The 25562-nt window shown below is 46.6% G+C and overlaps 1 protein-coding gene across 1 annotated transcript in view; it reads right to left on the bottom strand.

Moving 5' to 3' along the window:
• Positions 1-10015: 10015 nt before the first annotated feature.
• MAB21L3 (mab-21 like 3) overlaps positions 10016-25562 on the bottom strand; it is a 251372-nt gene continuing 235825 nt past the window's right edge. The window contains exons 3-6 of the mRNA XM_088472445.1: positions 16991-17282; positions 15956-16137; positions 12013-12207; positions 10016-11697 (exon numbers count right to left, since the gene is read on the bottom strand). Coding sequence (XP_088328571.1) covers positions 11437-11697; positions 12013-12207; positions 15956-16137; positions 16991-17282 — 930 coding nt within the window. The 3' untranslated portion in view covers positions 10016-11436. The remainder of the gene's footprint in view (positions 11698-12012; positions 12208-15955; positions 16138-16990; positions 17283-25562) is intronic.

Below are 25562 nucleotides of genomic sequence, written 5' to 3'. Positions count from 1 at the left end.
TAGTGTATTGTGTGTCATAATTCCAGCATATACAGGACCAGTGATCACAGTAACCCATTATATGTGTCATACATAGTGTATTGTGTGTCATAATAATTCCAGCATACACAGGACCAGTGATCACAGTAACCCATTATATGTGTCATACATAGTGTATTGTGTGTCATAATTCCAGCATATACAGGACCAGTGATCACAGTAACCCATTATATGTGTCATACATAGTGTATTGTGTGTTATAATTCCAGCATATACAGGACCAGCGATCACAGTAACCCATTATATGTGTCATACATAGTGTATTGTGTGTCATAATAATTCCAGCATACACAGGACCAGTGATCACAGTAACCCATTATATGTGTCATACATAGTGTATTGTGTGTCATAATTCCAGCATATACAGGACCAGTGATCACAGTAACCCATTATATGTGTCATACATAGTGTATTGTGTGTCATAATTCCAGCATATACAGAACCAGTGATCACAGTAACCCATTATATGTGTCATACATAGTGTATTGTGTGTCATAATTCCAGCATATAGAAGACCAGAGATCACAGTAACCCATTATATGTGTCATACATAGTGTATTGTGTGTCATAATTCCAGCATATACAGGACCAGTGATCACAGTAACCCATTATATGTGTCATACATAGTGTATTGTGTATCATAATAATTCCAGCATACACAGGACCAGTGATCACAGTAACCCATTATATGTGTCATACATAGTGTATTGTGTGTCATAATTCCAGCATATACAGGACCAGCGATCACAGTAGCCCATTATATGTGTCATACATAGTGTATTGTGTGTCATAATTCCAGCATATACAGGACCAGTGATCACAGTAACCCATTATATGTGTCATACAGTGTATTGTGTGTCATAATTCCAGCATATACAGGACCAGCGATCACAGTAAACCATTATGTGTCATACATAGTGTATTGTGTGTCATAATTCCAGCATATACAGGACCAGCGATCACAGTAACCTATTATATGTGTCATACATAGTGTATTGTGTGTCATAATTCCAGCATATACAGGACCAGTGATCACAGTAACCCATTATATGTGTCATACATAGTGTATTGTGTGTCATAATTCCAGCATATACAGTACCAGTGATCACAGTAACCCATTATATGTGTCATACATAGTGTATTGTGTGTCATAATTCCAGCATATACAGGACCAGTGATCACAGTAACCCATTATATGTGTCATACATAGTGTATTGTGTGTCATAATTCCAGCATATACAGGACCAGCGATCACAGTAACCCATTATATGTGTCATACATAGTGTATTGTGTGTCATAATTCCAGCATATACAGGACCAGTGATCACAGTAACCCATTATATGTGTCATACATAGTGTATTGTGTGTCATAATTCCAGCATATACAGGACCAGCGATCACAGTAACCCATTATATGTGTCATACATAGTGTATTGTGTGTCATAATTCCAGCATATACAGAACCAGTGATCACAGTAACCCATTATATGTGTCATACATAGTGTATTGTGTGTCATAATTCCAGCATATAGAGGACCAGAGATCACAGTAACCCATTATATGTGTCATACATAGTGTATTGTGTGTCATAATTCCAGCATATACAGGACCAGTGATCACAGTAACCCATTATATGTGTCATACATAGTGTATTGTGTGTCATAATAATTCCAGCATACACAGGACCAGTGATCACAGTAACCCATTATATGTGTCATACATAGTGTATTGTGTGTCATAATTCCAGCATATACAGGACCAGTGATCACAGTAACCCATTATATGTGTCATACATAGTGTATTGTGTGTTATAATTCCAGCATATACAGGACCAGCGATCACAGTAACCCATTATATGTGTCATACATAGTGTATTGTGTGTCATAATAATTCCAGCATACACAGGACCAGTGATCACAGTAACCCATTATATGTGTCATACATAGTGTATTGTGTGTCATAATTCCAGCATATACAGGACCAGTGATCACAGTAACCCATTATATGTGTCATACATAGTGTATTGTGTGTCATAATTCCAGCATATACAGAACCAGTGATCACAGTAACCCATTATATGTGTCATACATAGTGTATTGTGTGTCATAATTCCAGCATATAGAGGACCAGAGATCACAGTAACCCATTATATGTGTCATACATAGTGTATTGTGTGTCATAATCACAGCATATACAGGACCAGTGATCACAGTAACCCATTATATGTGTCATACATAGTGTATTGTGTGTCATATAGGGGTGTGCACCGGCCACTTTTCGTGTTTTGTGTTTTGGTTTTGGATCTGGATCTTTCTTCGTGTTTTGGATCTGGATTGGTTTTGCCAAAACCACCCTTCCGTGTTTTGGGTTCTGGGTTTTGTGTTTTGGATCTGTATTTTTTTTAAAAAAAGCATAAAAACAGCTAAAATCACAGAATTTGTAGGTTTTTCTACTCCTATGCTATTATTAACCTCAATAACCTTAATTTCCACTCATTTCCAGTCTATTCTGAACACCTCACAATAGTGTTTTCATGTCCAAAAGGTTGCACCGAGGTAGCTGGATGACTATGCTAAGCGACACGAGTGGGCGGCACAAACACGTGACCCATCTAGGAGTGACACTGCAGTGGCAGACAGGATGGCAGTTAGAAAAACTAGGCCCCAAACTGTACATAATGCAAAGAAAAAAAAGAAGTGCAAGATGGAATTGTCCTTGGGCCCTCCCACCCACCCTTATGTTGTATAAACAGGACATGCACACTTTAACAAATCAATCATTTCAGCGCCAGGGTCTGCCACACAACTGTGGCTGAAATGATTGGTTCGTTTGGGCCCCCACAAAACAAGCTGGCAATTAATGTGTCCCTGCACAAACTGGCTCTACGGAGGCAAGATGTCATCCTCATCCGCCTCATCCACCGATTCCTCACCCTCTTCAGTGTGTACATCCTCATCCTCACAAAGTATTAACTCGTCCCCACTTGAATCCACCACCACAGTTCCCTCTGTACCTTCTGGAGGCTGGTTGCCTGGAAGAGCTGATAATTCATTTTGATGAACATCATCTTCTCCACATTCTGTGGAAGCAACCTCCTACGCCTTTCGCTGACAAGGTTCCCGGCTGCACTAAACACTCTTTCGGAGTACACACTGGAGGGGGGGCAACTCAGGTAAAATAGAGCCAGCTTGTACAGGGGCCTCCAAATTGCCTCTTTTTCCTGCCAGTACAGGTATGGACTGTCTGACATGCCTACTTGGATGCTGTCACCGATGTAATCCTCCACCATTCTGTCAATGGTGACAGTATCATATGCAGTGACAGTAGACATGTCAGAAATTGTTGCCAGGTCCTTCAGTCCGGACCAGATGTCCAAACTTGGTCCTGCCTGCCCTGCATCACCGCCAGCGGGTTGCTTAGGATACCTAAGTTTTTTCCTGGCAGCCCCAGTAGCGGGAGAAAATGAAGAAGGAGCCGTTGACGTGTCACGTTCCGCTTCAGCTGACAGTGTGTTCACCAGCAGGTCTTTGCACCTCTGCAGGCTTGTGTCGGCCGGAAAGAGAGACACCACATAGGCTTTAAACCTAGGATCAAGCACGGTGGCCAAAATGTAGTGGTCTGATTTCAACAGATTGACCACCCTGGAATCCTGGCAAAGCGAATGAAGGGCTTCATCCACAAGTCCCACATGCCGAGCGGAATCGCTCCGTCTTAGCTCCTCCTTCACTTTCTCCAGCTGCTTCTGCAAAAGCCTGATGAGGGGAATGACCTGACTCAAGCTGGCTGTGTCTGAACTGACTTCACGTGTGGCAAGTTCGAAGGGCTGGAGAACCTTGCACAACACGGAAATCATTCTCCACTGCGCTTGAGTCAGGTGCATACCCCCTCCTTTGCCTATGTCATAGGTGGATGTATAGGCTTGTATGGCCTTTTGCTGCTCCTCCATCCTCTGAAGCATATAGAGGGTTGAGTTCCACCGCGTCACAACCTCTTGCTTCAGGTGATGGCGGGGCAGGTTCAAGAGTGTTTGCTGGCGCTCCAGTCTTCGGCACGCAGTCGCTGAATGGCGAAAGTGGCCAGAAATTTTTCAGGCCACCCAAAGCGTCTCCTGCACGCCCCTGTCGCTTTTCAGAAAATTCTGCACCACCAAGTTTATTGTGTGAGCAAAACATGGGACGTGCTGGAATTTGCCCAGATGTAATGCCCGCACAATATTGGTGGCGTTGTCAGATATCACAAATCCCCAGGAGAGTCTAAGTGGGGTAAGCCACTGGGCGATGATTTCCCTCAGTTTCTCTAAGAGGTTGTCGGCGGTGTGCCTCTTACTGAAACCGGTGATACACAGCGTAGCCTGCCTTGTAACGAGCTGGCGTTTCTGAGATGCTGCTACTGGTGACGCTGCTGCTGTTGCTGCGTAAGGTGATAGATCTACCCAGTGGGCTGTCACAGTCATATAGTCCTTAGTCTGCCCTGTTCCACTTGTCCACATGTCCGTGGTTAAGTGGACATTGTGTACAACGGCATTTTTCAGGACACTGAGGACACTTTTTCTGACGTTTCTGTACAGTCTCGGTATCGCCTGCCTAGTGAAGTGGAATCTAGACGGGATTTGGAACCGGGGACACACTACCTCCATCAATTGTCTAAATCCCACTGCACTAATGGCGGATACCGGACGCACGTCTAACACCAACATAGCAGTCAAGGCCTCAGTTATACGTTTTGCTTCAGGATGACTGCTGTTGTACTTCATCCTCCTCGCTAAGGACTGTTGGAGGGTCAATTGTTTAGTAAAAGTAGTGGTGTTCCTACTTCCTCTCTGGGATGATGAACGACTCCCAGCAGCAGCAACAGCAGCAGCGGCAGCAGTAGGCGTAGCAATGCAGGATCCTCCAGAGGAATCCCGGATAGGAGAGTCAGTCATGCCAGTGACATGGCCTGCAGGACTACTTCCGATCCTGACTAAGGAGGAAATTGACGAGGAGGGAGTTGACGGTGTGGTTTGCAGGCGCTTGGATACAACAGGACAACGGGATTTAGGTGTCCCTGGACTGCTTACGGTCTTAGCCAAAGTTTCTGAACTTGACAGTAACTTTTTATGAACGCGCTGCAGGTGCCGTATAAGGGAGGATGTTCCTAGGTGGTTGACGTCCCTACCCCTACTTATTTCACCTTTACATATGGTACATATGGCAAGACAGTTGTTGTCCGGATTTGGATAGAAATATTGCCAGACCAAAGAGGTGGAATGTTTGGTCTTCTGCCCAGGCATGACCGTGATGGGCTTTTTCATCCCACGGACAACAACTGTCTCCCCCGGAGCCTGATTTAAACAAACCACATCACCATCAGAATCCTCCTCGCCAACTTCCTCCTCAGCGCCAGCTACACCAGTATCCTCATCCTGTTGTACTTCAACAGTGACATCTTCAATTTGCATATCAGCAAGTGGACTGTGGGTGCTCCTTTCAGCACTTGCAGGGGGCGTGCAAATGGTGGAAAGAGCCACCTCTTCACGTCCAGTGCTGGGAAGGTCAGGCATCGCAACCACCACCACACTTGGACTCTCCTTGGGGATTTGTGATATCTTCTTAGAAAGCACAGTTCTTCGCTGTGCTTTTGCCAGCTTAACTCTTTTGATTTTTTTAGTGGGAGGAGTGCTTCCATCGTCATGTGAAGCTGAACCACTAGTCATGAACATACTAGGGATCGACCTTAGCCGTTCCTTGCCACTCCGTGTCGTAAATGGCATATTGGCAAGTTTACGTTTCTCTTCAGCTGATTTAAATGTCTTTTTCAAGGTCATTTTCCTGAACTTTGCCATTTGGGATTGTATGTGCCCTCTACTATGACATTGGGCATCGGCCTTGGCAGACGACGTTGATGGCATGTTATCGTCTATGTCATGACTAGTGGCAGCAGCTTCAGCACTAGGAGGAAGTGGTTCTTGATCTTTCTCTATTTTATTTTTATCGGAGAAAGTTTGGTCCTCCATTTATGTTATATCGATTTGATATATACGTGCGGCTAAACACAGAAAATAATTTTTTTTTTGGTTTGGACTGGAGTGTACTTTCGGGGGTTACAGCACCCTTAACGGTCAAGCCAGCCGGCCCTTTACTTATGACACAGGTGCACGCTTGGCACTACTTTGTTGATGCACGTGCGGCTACTGCGCACACAATTCACAAACACAGAAAATAATTTTTTTTTTGGTTTGGACTGGAGTGTACTTTCGGGGGTTACAGCACCCTTAACGGTCAAGCCAGCCGGCCCTTTACTTATGACACAGGCGCACGCTTGGCACTACTTTGTTGATGCACGTGCGGCTACTGCGCACACAATTCACAAACACAGAAAATAATTTTTTTTTTGGTTTGGACTGGAGTGTACTTTCGGGGGTTACAGCACCCTTAACGGTCAAGCCAGCCGGCCCTTTACTTATGACACAGGCGCACGCTTGGCACTACTTTGTTGATGCACGTGCGGCTACTGCGCACACAATTCACAAACACAGAAAATAATTTTTTTTTTGGTTTGGACTGGAGTGTACTTTCGGGGGTTACAGCACCCTTAACGGTCAAGCCAGCCGGCCCTTTACTTATGACACAGGCGCACGCTTGGCACTACTTTGTTGATGCACGTGCGGCTACTGCGCACACAATTCACAAACACAGAAAATATTTTTTTTTTGGTTTGGACTGGAGTGTACTTTCGGGGGTTACAGCACCCTTTAATGGTCAAGCCAGCCGGCCCTTTACTTATGACACAGGCGCACGCTTGGCACTACTTTGTTGATGCACGTGCGGCTACTGCGCACACAATTCACAAACACAGAAAATATATTATTTTTTTAGCACTTGGGGGGAGCGCCCCTGATGGACAGAGCACCCCCTGGACAACACTACAGCTCTCCTTTAGGACTGGGACACTGCACAGGACTTTGGAGTGGACACAGCCCCTATGGAGAACTGACTGCACAACACAGTCCAGCCAGCCCCTATGGACTTTGAAGTAGTGGACACAGCCCCTATTAACAACAGCAGCACAGCACAACACAGCCAGCCCCTATGGACTTTGAAGTAGTGGACAACAGCAGCACTACACTACACTACACTACACAGCCCTAACTCCCACCCTCCCTCTTCACTGTCCACAGCCGAGTGAGAAAATGGCGCCGACGCGGGTACCTTATATAGGATCCAAAACCCGCGAGACTCGGAAGGCGGGATGATGACGTTTTGCCTCGATTTCAGATCCGAGTCAGGCGGGAAAAGTCGAGCCTGACTCGGATCGGACTCGGATCGGGGGGGCTCGGGGGGGTTTGGATTTCAGAAATCCGAACCCGCTCACCCCTAGTGTCATATATCCAACATATAAAGGACCAGCGATCACAGTAACCCATCATATTTGTCATACATAGTGTATTGTGTGTCATAATAATTCCAGCATACACAGGACCAGCGATCACAGTAACCCATTATATGTGTCATACATAGTGTATTGTGTGTCATAATTCCAGCATATACAGGACCAGTGATAACAGTAACCCATTATATGTGTCATACATAGTGTATTGTGTGTCATAATTCCAGCATATACAGGACCAGCGATCACAGTAACCCATTATATGTGTCATACATAGTGTATTGTGTGTCATAATTCCAGCATATACAGGACCAGTGATCACAGTAACCCATTATATGTGTCATACATAGTGTATTGTGTGTCATAATTCCAGCATATACAGGACCAGTGATCACAGTAACCCATTATATGTGTCATACATAGTGTATTGTGTGTCATAATTCCAGCATATAGAGGACCAGAGATCACAGTAACCCATTATATGTGTCATACATAGTGTATTGTGTGTCATAATTCCAGCATATACAGGACCAGTGATCACAGTAACCCATTATATGTGTCATACATAGTGTATTGTGTGACATAATTCCAGCATATACAGGACCAGTGATCACAGTAACCCATTATATGTGTCATACATAGTGTATTGTGTGTCATAATTCCAGCATATACAGAACCAGTGATCACAGTAACCCATTATATGTGTCATACATAGTGTATTGTGTGTCATAATTCCAGCATATACAGGACCAGTGATCACAGTAACCATTATATATGTCATACATAGTGTATTGTGTGTCATAATTCCAGCATATACAGGACCAGTGACCACAGTAACCCATTATATGTGTCATACATAGTGTATTGTGTGTCATAATTCCAGCATATACTTGACCAGTGATCACAGTAACCCATTATATGTGTCATACATAGTGTATTGTGTGTCATAATAATTCCAGCATACACAGGACCAGTGATCACAGTAACCCATTATATGTGTCATACATAGTGTATTGTGTGTCATAATTCCAGCATATAGAGGACCAGTGATCACAGTAACCCATTATATGTGTCATACATAGTGTATTGTGTGTCATAATTCCAGCATATAGAGGACCAGAGATCACAGTAACCCATTATAAGTGTCATACATAGTGTATTGTGTGTCATAATTCCAGCATATACAGGACCAGTGATCACAGTAACCCATTATATGTGTCATACATAGTGTATTGTGTGCCATAATTCCAGCATATACAGGACCAGTGATAACAGTAACCCATTATATGTGTCATACATAGTGTATTGTGTGCCATAATTCCAGCATATACAGGACCAGTGATCACAGTAACCCATTATATGTGTCATACATAGTGTATTGTGTGACATAATTCCAGCATATACAGGACCAATGATCACAGTAACCCATTATATGTGTCATACATAGTGTATTGTGTGTCATAATTCCAGCATATACAGGACCAGCGATCACAGTAACCCATTATATGTGTCATACATAGTGTATTGTGTGTCATAATTCCAGCATATATAGGACCAGTGATCACAGTAACCCATTATATGTGTCATACATAGTGTATTGTGTGCCATAATTCCAGCATATACAGGACCAGTGATCACAGTAACCCATTATATGTGTCATACATAGTGTATTGTGTGACATAATTCCAGCATATACAGGACCAATGATCACAGTAACCCATTATATGTGTCATACATAGTGTATTGTGTGTCATAATTCCAGCATATACAGGACCAGCGATCACAGTAACCCATTATATGTGTCATACATAGTGTATTGTGTGTCATAATTCCAGCATATACAGGACCAGTGATAACAGTAACCATTATATGTGTCATACATAGTGTATTGTGTGACATAATTCCAGCATATACAGGACCAATGATCACAGTAACCCATTATATGTGTCATACATAGTGTATTGTGTGACATAATTCCAGCATATACAGGACCAATGATCACAGTAACCCATTATATGTGTCATACATAGTGTATTGTGTGTCATAATTCCAGCATATATAGGACCAGTGATCACAGTAACCCATTATATATGTCATACATTGTGTATAGTGTGACATAATTCCAGCATATACAGGACCAGCGATCACAGTAACCCATTATATGTGTCATACATAGTTTATTGTGTGTCATAATTCCAGCATATATAGGACCAGTGATCACAGTAACCCATTATATATGTCATACATAGTGTATAGTGTGACATAATTCCAGCATATACAGGACCAGCGATCACAGTAACCCATTATATGTGTCATACATAGTGTATTGTGTGGCATAATTCCAGCATATACAGGACCAGTGATCACAGTAACCCATTATATGTGTCATACATAGTGTATTGTGGTCATGGTGTGGGCTGGGGAGGGGGGTTTCCAGGCAGACGGAAGCCTCCCCTGCATTTGCCTATGGTTACTGTGGCAAGCAGAGGGTTAACAATAGCATGCAGAGTATGACTCTCAGCAGCCAGGATAAGAGAGAACATAGTAACTTACTGATAACTTGTTACAGACTCTTCCTATTTGTCCTTCAGGAAATTTACACTAGAGGGCGACCTTGTACTGTACAATCCACAGTGAGTGATTTCTATAAGTGATGACTGGGCTTGTGTTCTACATCATTCGTTACACCTTACTCTGAGCTTTGGCTAATGACCCCATAACCATTGTAAATAACCACATGACAGCTGGCGGGAAGAAGGTCCCATTTTATTTATAGCTTCCACAAAGTTGATGGCCCAGGAAAGCAATTGCAAACATTCTACACAATTTGCTCCTCAGGGGAGAGCAATCCTACCCACGCCATGCTACGGTGGGCACCGCCGTACCCACCTACAGCTCTACGGATTGGGTTCTCCGATACCACTAGTCATGAAGATACTCCTCTCATGCGAGCAGGCGACCGTTCATATAAAACGTATGACCCACCGAGGAGGCCTTCACTCTTCATTAGTACGCCGACATAGGAGTCCTCCGCCTGTACTGAGGCAGGAAAATCAGTAATTGTGCACAATCACTACACGGCCCCACAGACATATCATCCGACCAGAACATTGATAATATTAGACCTTCATTGTCTTTGAGTTTGCGTTTGTGTTTCCCTATAAACTTAGGACTCTCTCAGGACAAAGATGATTTCCTGAGAACAAAGAGATTTCTTCCTTCTCATGTGTTGTCCTTTATTTATCCTGGATCTCCTTCCCTATTCCTGCTATTGGACCTCCTTTCTCGTGCGAGTACAATTTTACCCAGCATTGCTTGCAGCAAATGTTCCTTCTCTCACTAAGGTCCTCGTCTTCCCCCCTCTGCGCCTTAACAGGGTCCCATATCTGAAATACAACACAATCCTGTCCCAACACTGCACCGCTCATAGACATCGAGCTCATGCAGTGCCCTACTTTTCTATTCTGGGTTATAAATATAACAATATAACAATATAACAGTATAAAAGCTTTTGTATATATATATATATATATATATATATATATATATATATATATATATATATGTAGTGAGTGTCCCACTCAGTCTTAGTAGCTATGATACAGGTGTTTTTTTTTCTGGCCCAGGTAACCGGACAATATGGTCCCTGGGTCATATGTCAAGTCCACTGTGGACTTCACAGCATCATCACGGCTGGTCAGGCCGATGATACCGCCATTCGGTGGAGGAGGGACCATATTTATTTAATGTCTCATCACTAGGAAGTGGCATCTCATAGTTTAAAGCAACATATGTCCAAACCACTGGCTGTGGCTACAGGATATAGATGTTCGTCTATGAGAGACAATTAATGAGTATGCTCTATGTGCCCCCAGGAGGATCTCTGTTTCACGTGGAGATGGATCAGGCGTTGATGGGTGAAGCTATATCTGACCGTCCCTTCGCAGAGATGTCAGCTGGTGAATACATTGCGCTCGTCCATTGGCTGGAACCAGCACGTTACATGTTCCTTTCTCCTCCGGGGCCAGGTTAGCAAGCAGAGGAACAGCCATGGTTTGCAAAGATATTTAGTGATGGACACTCCAGAAAGCGGCCCAGTTTATCGGCCAGCATCTCCAGCTGGGTGGCATCAGCATACTTTAGTAGATTTGCACGTTTGATGAAGTAATGACGTAAGAACCTCTGCCTGGAGCATTTCAGGAGCCTGCGAACTAGACGTAGGAAACAGGACCCAAAGTCCAACCATGACTTTGTGGAAGGGTTCCGTTCACAGTCCCAGAGGAGAACCATCTGTCAGAGAGAGGACAACACAGTAAAACCTGGTGACAAAGGCAGGAGGAAGATACAAGTCATAGAGTTTGCTTCTTCCATTGCAGGGTGACGCAGGCAAGAAGTACAAGCATGCTATCTGTCCTTCCGCTATCAGGCAACATCAATATGAGGGAGCTTTATGATAGAACCAGCCTCTGCCACTGGAAGATAGACAAAGACAGAAGGGAGTTGTGAAACACGGCATCTGTCCTCTCCACCTACCGTACAGGAGGCGTCTCTTTGTACCCCAGACTCATAGAACACAGGACCCCATTACTCTGAACGTGCACAGACCTGGAGATGCTGGCATGTGATAACAGGACGAGTTCCTGGGCACCAAACATCCTCCTTCAGCTGCCGCATAACGCGCAAACATTTCATGCGACAGCCCCCGTCCTCATCTATGCCCTCCAGCAGAAGGCGCTCCACACGCAGGAAAGACAACTCCCAGTGGTAATTTTTTCGAGCGATAAGGTCAAAACCGAATGACTGGGAGATACAAAAAGAGAAATTGTCAGTGAGGAAACAAAACAGAAATCTATCAGAAATGGCACTGAAAAGTGGAACACTAGGAACGCCTGATGTTATTGATGGGTGTCTACACGCAGCTGTTTGTGGCTGCAAACCAAAAGGAAACACACAAAAAAACAGTAAACAACAGCGCTGTGTACCACCTATAGGCTACGTTCACAATGAACAAATAAAAATGAAAAATAGAATGCAATACAAAAATTGTGCCAGGAATAAAAAATATTAATGTTCAATAATAAATCATGAAAGATACTTAAATATAGATACATATTTAATAATATGAAACAGACATCATTGGCCAATGTAACAAATGTAAATATTAATATCAATAAATGTGTCTAAAAACGCTAAACATCAAAAAAGAGCAAATAAACACTGTAATAAATGATAACTAGTGACATATAGATCTGGGTCACCATATACACCTAATGTCGCAGCTGTGGTTATAGGTGGTAAATGTATGGGCAGAGATTGGTATGGCGCCATGCATACCGGCCTGAAATCTGTTAAAGTCGCATAATAGAAAGTGAGGTGACGTTCAAAGCAATTGTCTTATCCGGGTAGATGATATAACAAATTTACAGCATAATTCTCAGACTGTGTCCTGCTGATCACTGATGACCACTGATGACCACTGATGACCACTGTCCAGAAATATGTTTATAGGAATTTAGAACAATTTTCCACTAGCAATTTCAGTGCAGGTTAATGTCCCACAGTGAGTGTAATGTGCGCAATGTCTCCTCACTCCCCAACGCGCCTTTTTATTTACATTAATATGTTTTATTCCTGGCACAATTTTTGTATTGCATTCTATTTTTCATTTTTATTTTTAATGTGTAGACTATAGGTGGTACACAGCGCTATTGTTTACTGTTTTTAGTGAGGAAACACTCTCAAAAGCCAGTGAAGAAGGCTCAAAATAAATAATAATACTGTTCTGAAAGAGCAAAGTATGCTACAAACAAATCTCCATAAAACATTGAACAAAGGTCTGAGGTGAAAAGCAGTCAGAGAGGAAGGGTCCAGAGCTGGTAGAGGGATGGAGTTGCAGAGGTAAGGAGCAGTCAGAGAGGAAGGGTCCAGATCTGGTAGAGGGATGGAGTTGCAGAGGTAAGGAGCAGTCAGAGAGGAAGGGTCCAGATCTGGTAGAGGGATGGAGTTGCAGAGGTAAGGAGCAGTCAGAGAGGAAGGGTCCAGATCTGGTAGAGGGATGGAGTTGCAGAGGTAAGGAGCAGTCAGAGAGGAAGGGTCCAGATCTGGTAGAGGGATGGAGTTGCAGAGGTAAGGAGCAGTCAGAGAGGAAGGGTCCAGATCTGGTAGAGGGATGGAGTTCCAGAGGTAAGGAGCAGTCAGAGAGGAAGGGTCCAGATCTGGTAGAGGGATGGAGTTGCAGAGGTAAGGAGCAGTCAGAGAGGAAGGGTGCAGATCTGGTAGAGGGATGGAGTTGCAGAGGTAAGGAGCAGTCAGAGAGGAAGGGTCCAGATCTGGTAGAGGGATGGAGTTGCAGAGGTAAGGAGCAGTCAGAGAGGAAGGGTCCAGATCTGGTAGAGGGATGGAGTTGCAGAGGTAAGGAGCAGTCAGAGAGTAAGGGTCCAGATCTGGTAGAGGGATGGAGTTGCAGAGGTAAGGAGCAGTCAGAGACGAAGGGTCCAGATCTGGTAGAGGGATGGAGTTGCAGAGGTAAGGAGCAGTAAGAGAGGAAGGGTCTGGAGCTGGTAGAGTGATGGAGTTTCAGCAGTGATGAGTGGTCAGAGAGAAAGGGTCCAGATCTTTAGAGGGATGGTTGAAGAGGAAAGAGGCAGTCAGAGAGAAGATTTAAAATTTGATAGAGGAACAGAATTACAGTGGTAAGGAGCAGTTATAGAGAAAGGGTGCAGATCTGGAAGAAGAATGAAGTTACAGAGGGAAGGAGCAGTAGGAGCAAAGATTCTAGATCTCATAGAGGAGTTGTAGCAGTAAGGAGAAGTTAGAGAGAAAGGTTGCAGATCTGGTAGAGGGATGAAGTTACAGCGGTAAGGAGCAGGTAGAGAGAAAGGGTGCAAATCTGGTAGAGGGATGAAGTTGCAGCGGTAAGGAGCAGGTAGAGAGAAAGGGTGCAAATCTGGTAGAGGAATGAAGTTGCAGCGGTAAGGAGCAGGTAGAGAGAAAGGGTGCAAATCTGGTAGAGGAATGAAGTTGCAGCGGTAAGGAGCAGGTAGAGAGAAAGGGTGCAGATCTGGTAGAGGGATGAAGTTGAAGCGGTAAGGAGCAGGTAGAGAGAAAGGGTGTAGATCTGGTAGAGGTATGAAGTTGCAGCGGTAAGGAGAAGTTAGAGAGAAAGGGTGCAAATCTGGTAGTGGGATGAAGTTGCAGCGGTAAGGAGCAGGTAGAGAGAAAGGGTGCAGATCTGGTAGATGAATGAAGTTGCAGTGGTAAGGAGCAGGTAGAGAGAAAGGGTTACAGATCTGGTAGAGGGATGAAGTTGCAGCGGTAAGGAGCAGGTAGAGAGAAAGGGTGCAGATCTGGTAGAGGAATGAAGTTGCAGCAGTAAGGAGCAGGTAGAGAGAAAGGGTGCAGATCTGGTAGAGGATGGAGTTGCAGCGGTAAGGAGCAGGTAGAGAGAAAGGGTGCAGATCTGGTAGAGGGATGAAGTTGCAGTGGTAAGGAGCAGGTATAGAGAAAGGGTGCAGATCTGGTAGAGGGATGGAGTTGCAGCGGTAAGGAGCAGGTAGAGAGAAAGGGTGCAGATCTGGTAGAGGTATGAAGTTGCCACAGTAAGGAGCAGGTAGAGAGAAAGGGTGCAGATCTGGTAGAGGTATGAAGTTGCAGTGGTAAGGAGCAGGTAGAGAGAAAGGGTGCAGATCTGGTAGAGGGATGAAGTTGCAGCGGTAAGGAGCAGGTAGAGAGAAAGGGTGCAGATCTGGTAGAGGGATGAAGTTGCAGTGGTAAGGAGCAGGTAGAGAGAAAGGGTGCAGATCTGGTAGAGGGATGAAGTTGCAGCGGTAAGGAGCAGGTAGAGAGAAAGGGTGCAGATCTGGTAGAGGGATGAAGTTGCAGCGGTAAGGAGCAGGTAGAGAGAAAGGGTGCAGATCTGGTAGTCGGATGAAGTTGCAGCGGTAAGAAGCAGGTAGAGAGAAAGGGTGCAGATCTGGTAGAGGGATGAAGTTGCAGCGGTAAGGAGCAGGTAGAGAGAAAGGGTGCAGATCTGGTAAAGGGATGAGACAAAGGCGATCTCTAGACAAGCAATGGTGATCATTAGGTGAGGCATTGTATATTTTTGCTGGGTGTCTGTAGAAAGAGAACAATTTTTGTTTTGTTTAAGTTGCCCTATCAAGGAGTAGATGGCAGAACAGAATATATCTGGACATATCTCCTTCACCAGTAAAACATAAACTTAACCTTAACGAGTACTGAACACAGCACCTCCTACACCATCAATGTATTCAACAATAAAACTTTCCCAGACGAATATCGTATTAAACATTGTACAAAGGGTGAGAACGCAGTGGAATGTCCTCAGGCATATGTCAGATATCCTCTATACTGTATGATATGGAGGAACATGGAGCAGCCGCTTTGTATGACACCACTGACAGTATAATACCGATGTTGTCTCTCTCCTCCATTGGCTGAGAAGACTCATAGATTCAGTATTTATTAGTGCCCAGACACTGTCCCACTCACCCACGCATTTTACTCTCTTCCCATTTTCCTTACATGCTACCTTAACACACCGCGCTCTGTCCTTGGAGGGCCACCTCTTAAAGAACCGGGGCCACCGAGCTTTCCTGGGCCAACATCCAGGTATCTCCACCATTGGTACCAGCTCCACTTCCACCATGTGCACAGAAGTCTCCACGTTCACTCTGATGGCTGAACTGACCGACTCCATCGCAGTTACCCTGTCTGTGGAAGAGCAGCAACATCCCTTGAGTAACTCTCTGACATGTGAGGACATACACGCGTGATACACGTCTGAATATGCAGTGGACCAGTGGTCATAGTGGTTATAGAGCTCATTCTGAGTCAGGCGCATCTGGCTTATGCTAACGTGAGAATCTGCGTGTGTATGCAGAACATTTGTGCGCCTACATGCGGAATGTCATCCCATCCACTGTTTTTCCCTCTGCAAACATCATCATTAGTATCTAGACATGCAGCCACTCCATGCTGGGCACAAAATACCCATCTGAAACAGGTGCCCCATCTACGTCAGCCCATGACAACCCCGCTAGATGGGACAGTTACGTGCCTCGTGCGTCCTCCTGTACACCACCCAGTTTCCATTCAGAAACTCCCATTTCATGGCGAGTGGTCCGATAAGACCACTGGCACTTGTGAGCTCTGTCGGTGTGCGTTTACTGATTAGGCAGTGGCAGATTTCTGTCTATGGCGCAAGCAAAGTATGCTGAAATCCGCGAGATGCGTCAGTAAACCCACTTGGGTCCAACTCAGGCACCTTGTTCTGTACAAGCAATGCAGAAGCAAATATGGCTGACATGTATTCAACTCTGCATCAGATCCAGTATGTGACCTACACATGCGGATATCATTCATGCATGCACCATACACATGTAATGCATACACCACGCATAACTGTATAGATATTAGAGTACCTTACAGACATAAGTTATATATATATATATATATATATATATATATAACTTATCTATACAGAATGATGAAAGACCTCCAGCAGTCAGAGAGAGAGGCCGATACAGCAGAGCAGGAACAATGGACAGGCAAGAGGAAGACTTACCAGACAGGTTACATGAGGTTATAGCTCGGTTGAGAAGACCCTGGAAGACACTCAGCACACGGGCGGGTACAAGGTCACCCTGGATGTTGACATCACTCTCGTGCCACTGGGGGTAGCTTTTTTGGAACTGCTCAACTTCCAACCACTGGTGCTGTTTTTCTGGCTCCATAATAGGAGTCAGGAGCTGAACCCCACTCGGAGTATAATAGCGCCAATGCCGACAGCTTTTCTGCCGAAATCCAGTCAGGCCATGCAGAGGAACGGTGACCACAAGCTGAGAAGGAGCCAGAACCTATGGAAAATATGTGCACAAATTAGCCATCAACAGCAATGGTACTCTCACCGCACACCGCAATGGTACTCTCACCACACACCGCAACGGTACTCTCATCACCACACACCGCAATGGTACCCTCACACACACCGCGATGGTACTCTCAGCACACACCGCTATGGCACTCTCACCACACACCACAATGGTACTCTCATCACACACCACAATGGTACTCTTACCACACACCACAATGGTACTCTCATCACCACACACCGCAATGGCACTCTCACCACACACTGCGATGGTACTCTCACCACACACCGCGATGGTACTCTCACCACACACCGCAATGGCACTCTCACCACACACCGTAATGGTACTCTCACCACACACTGCGATGGTACTCTCACCACACACCACAATGGTACTCTCATCACCACACACCGCAATGGCACTCTCACCACACACCGCAATGGTACTCTCACCACACACTGCGATGGTACTCTCACCACACACCACGATGATACTCTCATCGCACACCGCAATGGCACTCTCACCACACACCGTAATGGTACTCTCACCACAAACTGCGATGGTACTCTCACCACACACCACAATGGTACTCTCATCACCACACACCGCAATGGCACTCTCCCCACACACCGCGATGGTACTCTCACCACACACCGTAATGGTACTCTCACCACACACCGCAATGATACTCTCACCACATACAGCAATGGTACTCTCACCACACACCGCAAGGGTACTCTCACCACACACCACAACGGTACTCTCACCACACACCGCAATGGTACTCTCACCACACACCGCAATGGTACTCTCACCACACCGCGATGGTACTCTCACCACACACCGCAATGGTACTCTCACCACACACTGCGTTGGTACTCTCACCACACGCCACAACGGTACTCTCAACACACACCACAATGGTACTCTCACTCTCACCACACACCACACTGGTACTCTCACCACACACCGCAATGGTACGCTCACCACACACCGCAATGGCACTCTCACCACACACCGTAATGGTACTCTCACCACACACCAAAATAGTACTCTCACCACACACCCCGATGGTACTCACACCACACACCGTAATGGTACTCTAACCACACAATGCGATGGTACTCTCACCACACACCATAATGGTACTCTCACCACACACCACAATGGTACTCTCACCACACACCGCAATTGGACTCCCACCACACACTGCAATGGTAATCTCACCACACACCGCAATGTTACTCTCACCACACACTGCAATGGTACTCTCACCACACACCGCAATGGTACTCTCACCACACACCGCGATGGTACTCTCACCACACACCGCGATGGTACTCTCACCACACACTGCGATGGTACTCTCACCACACGCCACAACGGTACTCTCACAACACACCACAATGGTACTCTCACTCTCACCACACACCGCACTGGTACTCTCACCACACACCGCAATGGTACTCTCACCACACACCGCAATGGCACTCTCACCACACACCGTAATGGTACTTTCACCACACACCAAAATAGTACTCTCAACACACACCCCTATGGTACTCACACCACACACCGTAAAGGTACTCTCACCACACACCGCAATGCTACTCTCACCACACACCGCAATGGTACTCTCATCACCACACACCGCAATGGCACTCTCACCACACACCGCAATGGTACTCTCACCACACACCGCAATGGTACTCTCACCACACACCGTAATGGATACTCTCACCACACACCACAATGGTACTCTCACCACACACCGCAATGGTACTCTCACCACACACCGCAATGGCACTCTCACCACACACCGCGATGGCACTCTCACCACACACCGTGATGGCACTCTCACCACACACCGCGATGGTACTCCCACCACACACCGCAATGGTACTCTCACCACACACCGCAATGGTACTCTCACCACACACCGCAATGGTACTCTCATCACCACACACCGCAATGGCACTCTCACCACACACCGCGATGGTACTCTCACCACACACCGCAATGGTACTCTCACCACACAGCGCAATGGTACTCTCTCCACACACTGCGATGGTACTCTCAACACATGCCACAATGGTACCCTCACTCTGACCACACACCGCACTGGTACTCTCACCACACACCGCAATGGTACTCTCACCACACACCGCTATGGCACTCTCACCACACACCATAATGGTACTCTCACCGCACACCAAAATAGTACTCTCACCACACACCCCGATGGTACTCACCCCACACACAGTAATGGTACTCTCACCACACACCACAATAGTACTCTCACCACACATCCCGATGGTACTCTCACCACACACCGCAATGGTGCTCTCACCACACACCACAATAGAACTCTCACCACACACCCCGATGGTACTCACACCACACAAAGCAATGGTACTCTCACCACAAACGACAATGGTACTCTCACTCTCACCACACACCACTATGGTAATCTCACTCTCACAACACACTGCAATGGTACTCTCACCACACACCACAATGGTACTCTCACCACACACCGCAATGGTACTCTCACCACACAACACAATGCTACTCTCACTCTAACCACACACCACAATGGTACTCTCACCACACACCGCAATTGTACTCTCACTCTCACCACACACCACAATGGTACTCTCACCACACACCGCAATGGGACTCTCACCACACAACACAATGGTACTCTCACTCTCACCACACACCGCAATAGTACTCTCACCACACACCGCGATGGTACTCTCCCCACACACCACAATGTTCCTCTCACCACACACCGCAATAGCACTCTCACTACACACTTTGATGGTACTCTCACCACACACCACAATGGTACTCTCACCACACACCGCAATAGTACTCTCACCACACACCACAATGGTACTCTCACCACACAACTCAATGTTACTCTCACCACACACCGCAATGGTACTCTCACCACACACCACAATGGTACTCTCACCACACACCACAATAGTACTCTCACCACACACAATTTTACTCTCACCACACAACACAATGGTACTCTCACTCTCACCACACACCACAATGGTACTCTCACCACACCGCAATGGCACTCTCACCACACACCGCATTAGTAATCTCACCACACACCACAATGGTACTCTCACCACACACCGCAATGGTACTCTCACCACACACCGCAATGGTACTCTCATTAGTCACCACAATGTTACTCTCACCACACACTGCAATGGTACTCTCACCACACACCGCAATGGTACTCTCATCAGTCACCACAATGGTACTCTCACCGCACACTGCAATGGCACACTCACCACACACCACAATGGTACTCTCACCACACACTGCAATGGTACTCTCACCACACACCGCACTGGTACTCTGACCACACACCACAATGGTACACTCACTCTCACCACACACCGCACTGGTACTCTCAACACACACCGCAATGGTACTCTCACCACACACTGCAATGGTACTCTCACCACACACCGCAATGGCACTCTCACCACACACCGCAATGGTACTCTCACCACACACCGCAATGGTGCACTCACAACACACCACAATAGTACTCTCACCACACACCGCAATGGTACTCTCACCACACACGACTAAGGTACTCTCACCACACACCACAATTTTACTCTCAACACACCGCAATGGCACTCTCACCACACAACACAATGGTACTCTCACTCTCTACACACACCACAATGGTACTCTCACCACACCGCAATGGCACTCTCACCACACACCGCAATGGCACTCTCACCAAACACCGCAATAGCACTCTCACCACACACTTCGATGGTACTCTCACCACACACCACAATGGTACTCTCACCACACACCGCAATAGTACTATCACCACACACCACAATGGTACTCTCACCACACAACGCAATGTTACTCTCACCACACACCGCAATGGTACTCTCACCACACACCGCAATGGTACTTTCACCACACACCACAATAGTAATCTCACCACACACAATTTTACTCTCACCACACCGCAATGGCACTCTCACCACACAACACAATGGTACACTCACTCTCACCACACACCGCAATGGCACTCTCACCAAACACCGCAATAGCACTCTCACCACACACTTCGATGGTACTCTCACCACATACCGCAATAGTAATCTCACCACACACCACAATGGTACTCTCACCACACACCACAATGGTACTCTCACCACACACCGCAATGGTACTCTCACCACACACCGCAATGGTACTCTCATCAGTCACCACAATGTTACTCTCACCATACACCACAATGGTACTCTCATCAGTCACCACCATGGTACTCTCACTGCACACTGCAATGGCACACTCACCACACACCACAATGGTACTCTCACCACACACTGCAATGTTACTCTCACCACACACCGCACTGGTACTCTGACCACACACCACAATGGTACTCTCACTCTCACCACACACCGCACTGGTACTCTCACCACACACCGCAATGGTACTCTCACCACACACTGCAATGGTACTCTCTCCACACACCGCAATGGCACTCTCACCACACACCGCAATGGTACTCTCACCACACACCGCAATGGTGCACTCACCACACACCACAATAGTCCTCTCACCACACACCGCAATGGTACTCTCACCACACACGACAATGGTACTCTCACTCTCACCACACACCACAATTTTACTCTCAACACACCGCAATGGCACTCTCACCACACACCACAATGGTACTCTCACCACACACGACAATGGTACTCTCACTCTCACCACACACCACAATTTTACTCTCAACACACCACAATGGTACTCTCACCACACCGCAATGGCACTCTCACTACACACCGCAATAGTAATCTCACCACACACCACAATGGTACTCTCACCACACACCACAATGTTACTCTCACCACACACCGCAATGGTACTCTCACCACACACGACAATGGTACTCTCACTCTCACCACACACCACAATTTTACTCTCAACACACCACAATGGTACTCTCACCACACCGCAATGGCACTCTGACTACACACCGCAATAGTAATCTCACCACACACCACAATGGTACTCTCACCACACACCACAATGTTACTCTCACCACACACCGCAATGGTACTCTCACCACACACCACAATGGTACTCTCACCACACACCGCAATGGTACTCTCACCACACACTGTGATGGTACTCTCACCACACACCACAATGGTACTCTCATCAGTCACCACAATGTTACTCTCACCACACACTGCAATGGTACTCACCACACACCGCAATGGTACTCTCACCACACACCGCACTTGTACTCTGACCACACACCACAATGGTACTCTCACTCTCACCTCACACCGCACTGGTACTCTCACCACACATCGCAATGGTACTCTCACCACACACTGCAAAGGTACTCTCACTGCACACCGCAATGGCACTCTCACCACACACCGCAATGGTACTCTCACCACACACCACAATGGCACTCTCACTACACACGACAATGGTATTCTCACCACACACCATAACGATACTCTTACTCTCACCACACACTGCAATGTTACTCTCACCACACACCGCAATGGTACTCTCACCACACACCACAATGGTACTCTCACCACAATACACAATGTTACTCTCACTGTCACCACACACCGCAATGGGACTCTCACCACACACCACAATGGGACTCTCACCACACACCGCAATGGTACTCTCACCACACACCGCAATGGTACTCTCACCACACAATGCAATAGTACTCTCACCACACACCGCGATGGTACTCTCCCCACACACCACAATGTTACTTTCACCACATACCGCAATGGTACTCTCACTCTTACCACACACCACTTTGGTACTCTCACTCTCACAACACAATGCAATGGCACTCTCACCACACACCACAATAGTACTCTCACCACACACCGCAATGGTACTCTCACCAGACATGACAATGGTACTCTCACCACACACCACAATGGTACTCTCACAACACACGACAATGGTACTCTCACCACACACCGCATTGGTACTCTCACCACACACCACAATGGTACTCTCACTCTCTCCACACACCACAATGGTACTCTCTCTCTCTCCACACACCACAATGGTACTCTCACCACACACCGCATTGGTACTCTCACCACAAAACACAATGGTACTCTCACTCTCACCACACACCACAATGGTACTCTCACCACACACCTCAATGGGACTCTCACTCTCACCACACACCACAATGGTACTCTCACCACACACCGCAATAGTACTCTCACCACACACCATAGTGGTACTCTCACTCTCACCACACACCGCATTGGTACTCTCACCACACACCACAATCGTACTCTCACTCTCTCCACACACCACAATGGTACTCTCACCACACACCGCAAAGGTACTCTCACCACAAAACACAATGGTACTCTCACTGTCACCACACACCACAATGGTACTCTCCCCACACACCACAATGTTACTTTCACCACATACCACAATGGTACTCTCACTCTTACCACACACCACTTTGGTACTCTCACTCTCACCACACAATGCAATGGCACTCTCACCACACACCACAATAGTACTCTCACCACACACCGCAATGGTACTCTCACCAGACATGACAATGGTACTCTCACCACACACCGCAATGGTACTCTCACAACACACGACAATGGTACTCTCACCACACACAGCATTGCTACTCTCACCACACACCACAATGGTACTCTCACTCTCTCCACACACCACAATGGTACTCTCTCTCTCTCCACACACCACAATGGTACTCTCACCACACACCGCATTGGTACTCTCACCACAAAACACAATGGTACTCTCACTCTCACCACACACCACAATGGTACTCTCACCACACACCACAATGGTACTCTCACTCTCACCACACACCACAATGGTACTCTCACCACACACCGCAATAGTACTCTCACCACACACCATAGTGGTACTCTCACTCTCACCACACACCGCAATGGTACTCTCTCCACACACCGCAATGGTACTCTCACCACACACCACAATGGTACTCTCACCACACACCACAATGGTACTCTCACCACACACCACAATGGTACTCTCACTCTCACCACACACCACAATTTTACTCTCAACACACCGCAATGGAACTCTCACCACACAACACAATGGTACTCTCACTCTCAACACACACCACAATGGTACTCTCACCACACCGCAATGGCACTCTCACCACACACCGCAATAGTAATCTCTCCACACACCACAATGGTACTCTCACCACACACCACAATGTTACTCTCACCACACTCCGCAATGGTACTCTCACCACACACAACAATGGTACTCTCACCACACACCGCAATGGTACTCTCACCACACACTGTGATGGTACTCTCACCACACACCACAATGGTACTCTCATCAGTCACCACAATGTTACTCTCACCACACACTGCAATGGTACTCTCCCCCAACATCACAATGGTACTCTCATTAGTCACCACAATGGTATTCTCACCGCACACTGCAATGGTACTCTCACCACACACCACAATGGTACTCACCACACACCGCAATGGTACCCTCACCACACACCGCACTGGTACTCTCACCACACATCGCAATGGTACTCTCACCACACACTGCAATGGTACTCTCACCGCACACCGCAATGGCACTCTCACCACACACCGCAATGGTACTCTCACCACCCACCGCAATGGCACTCTCACCACACATGGCAATGGTACTCTCAACACACACCACAATGATACTCTTACTCTCACCACACACTGCAATGTTACTCTCACCACACACCGCATTGGTACTCTCACCACACACCACAATCGTACTCTCACTCTCTCCACACACCACAATGGTACTCTCACAACACACCGCAATGGTACTCTCACCACAAAACACAATGGTACTCTCACTGTCACCACACACCACAATGGTACTCTCACCACACACCGCAATAGTACTCTCACCACACACCGCAATGGCACTCTCACCCCACAACGCAATAGTACTCTCACCACACACCGCGATGGTACTCTCCCCACACACCACAATGGCACTCTCACCCCACAACGCAATAGTACTCTCACCACATACCGCAATGGTACTCTCACTCTTACCACACACCACTTTGGTACTCTCACTCTCAACACACAATGCAATGGCACTCTCACCACACACCGTAATGGTACTCTCACCACACACCAAAATAGTACTCTCACC

The sequence above is a fragment of the Taudactylus pleione genome, unplaced genomic scaffold (genome assembly GCF_031769625.1).
Source record: "Taudactylus pleione unplaced genomic scaffold, aTauple2 ptg000123l, whole genome shotgun sequence".
Classification (NCBI taxonomy): Eukaryota; Metazoa; Chordata; class Amphibia; order Anura; family Myobatrachidae; genus Taudactylus; species Taudactylus pleione.
The sequence above is the reverse complement of the archived record's forward strand: the minus strand, read 5'-3'. Positions and strand labels throughout refer to the sequence as shown.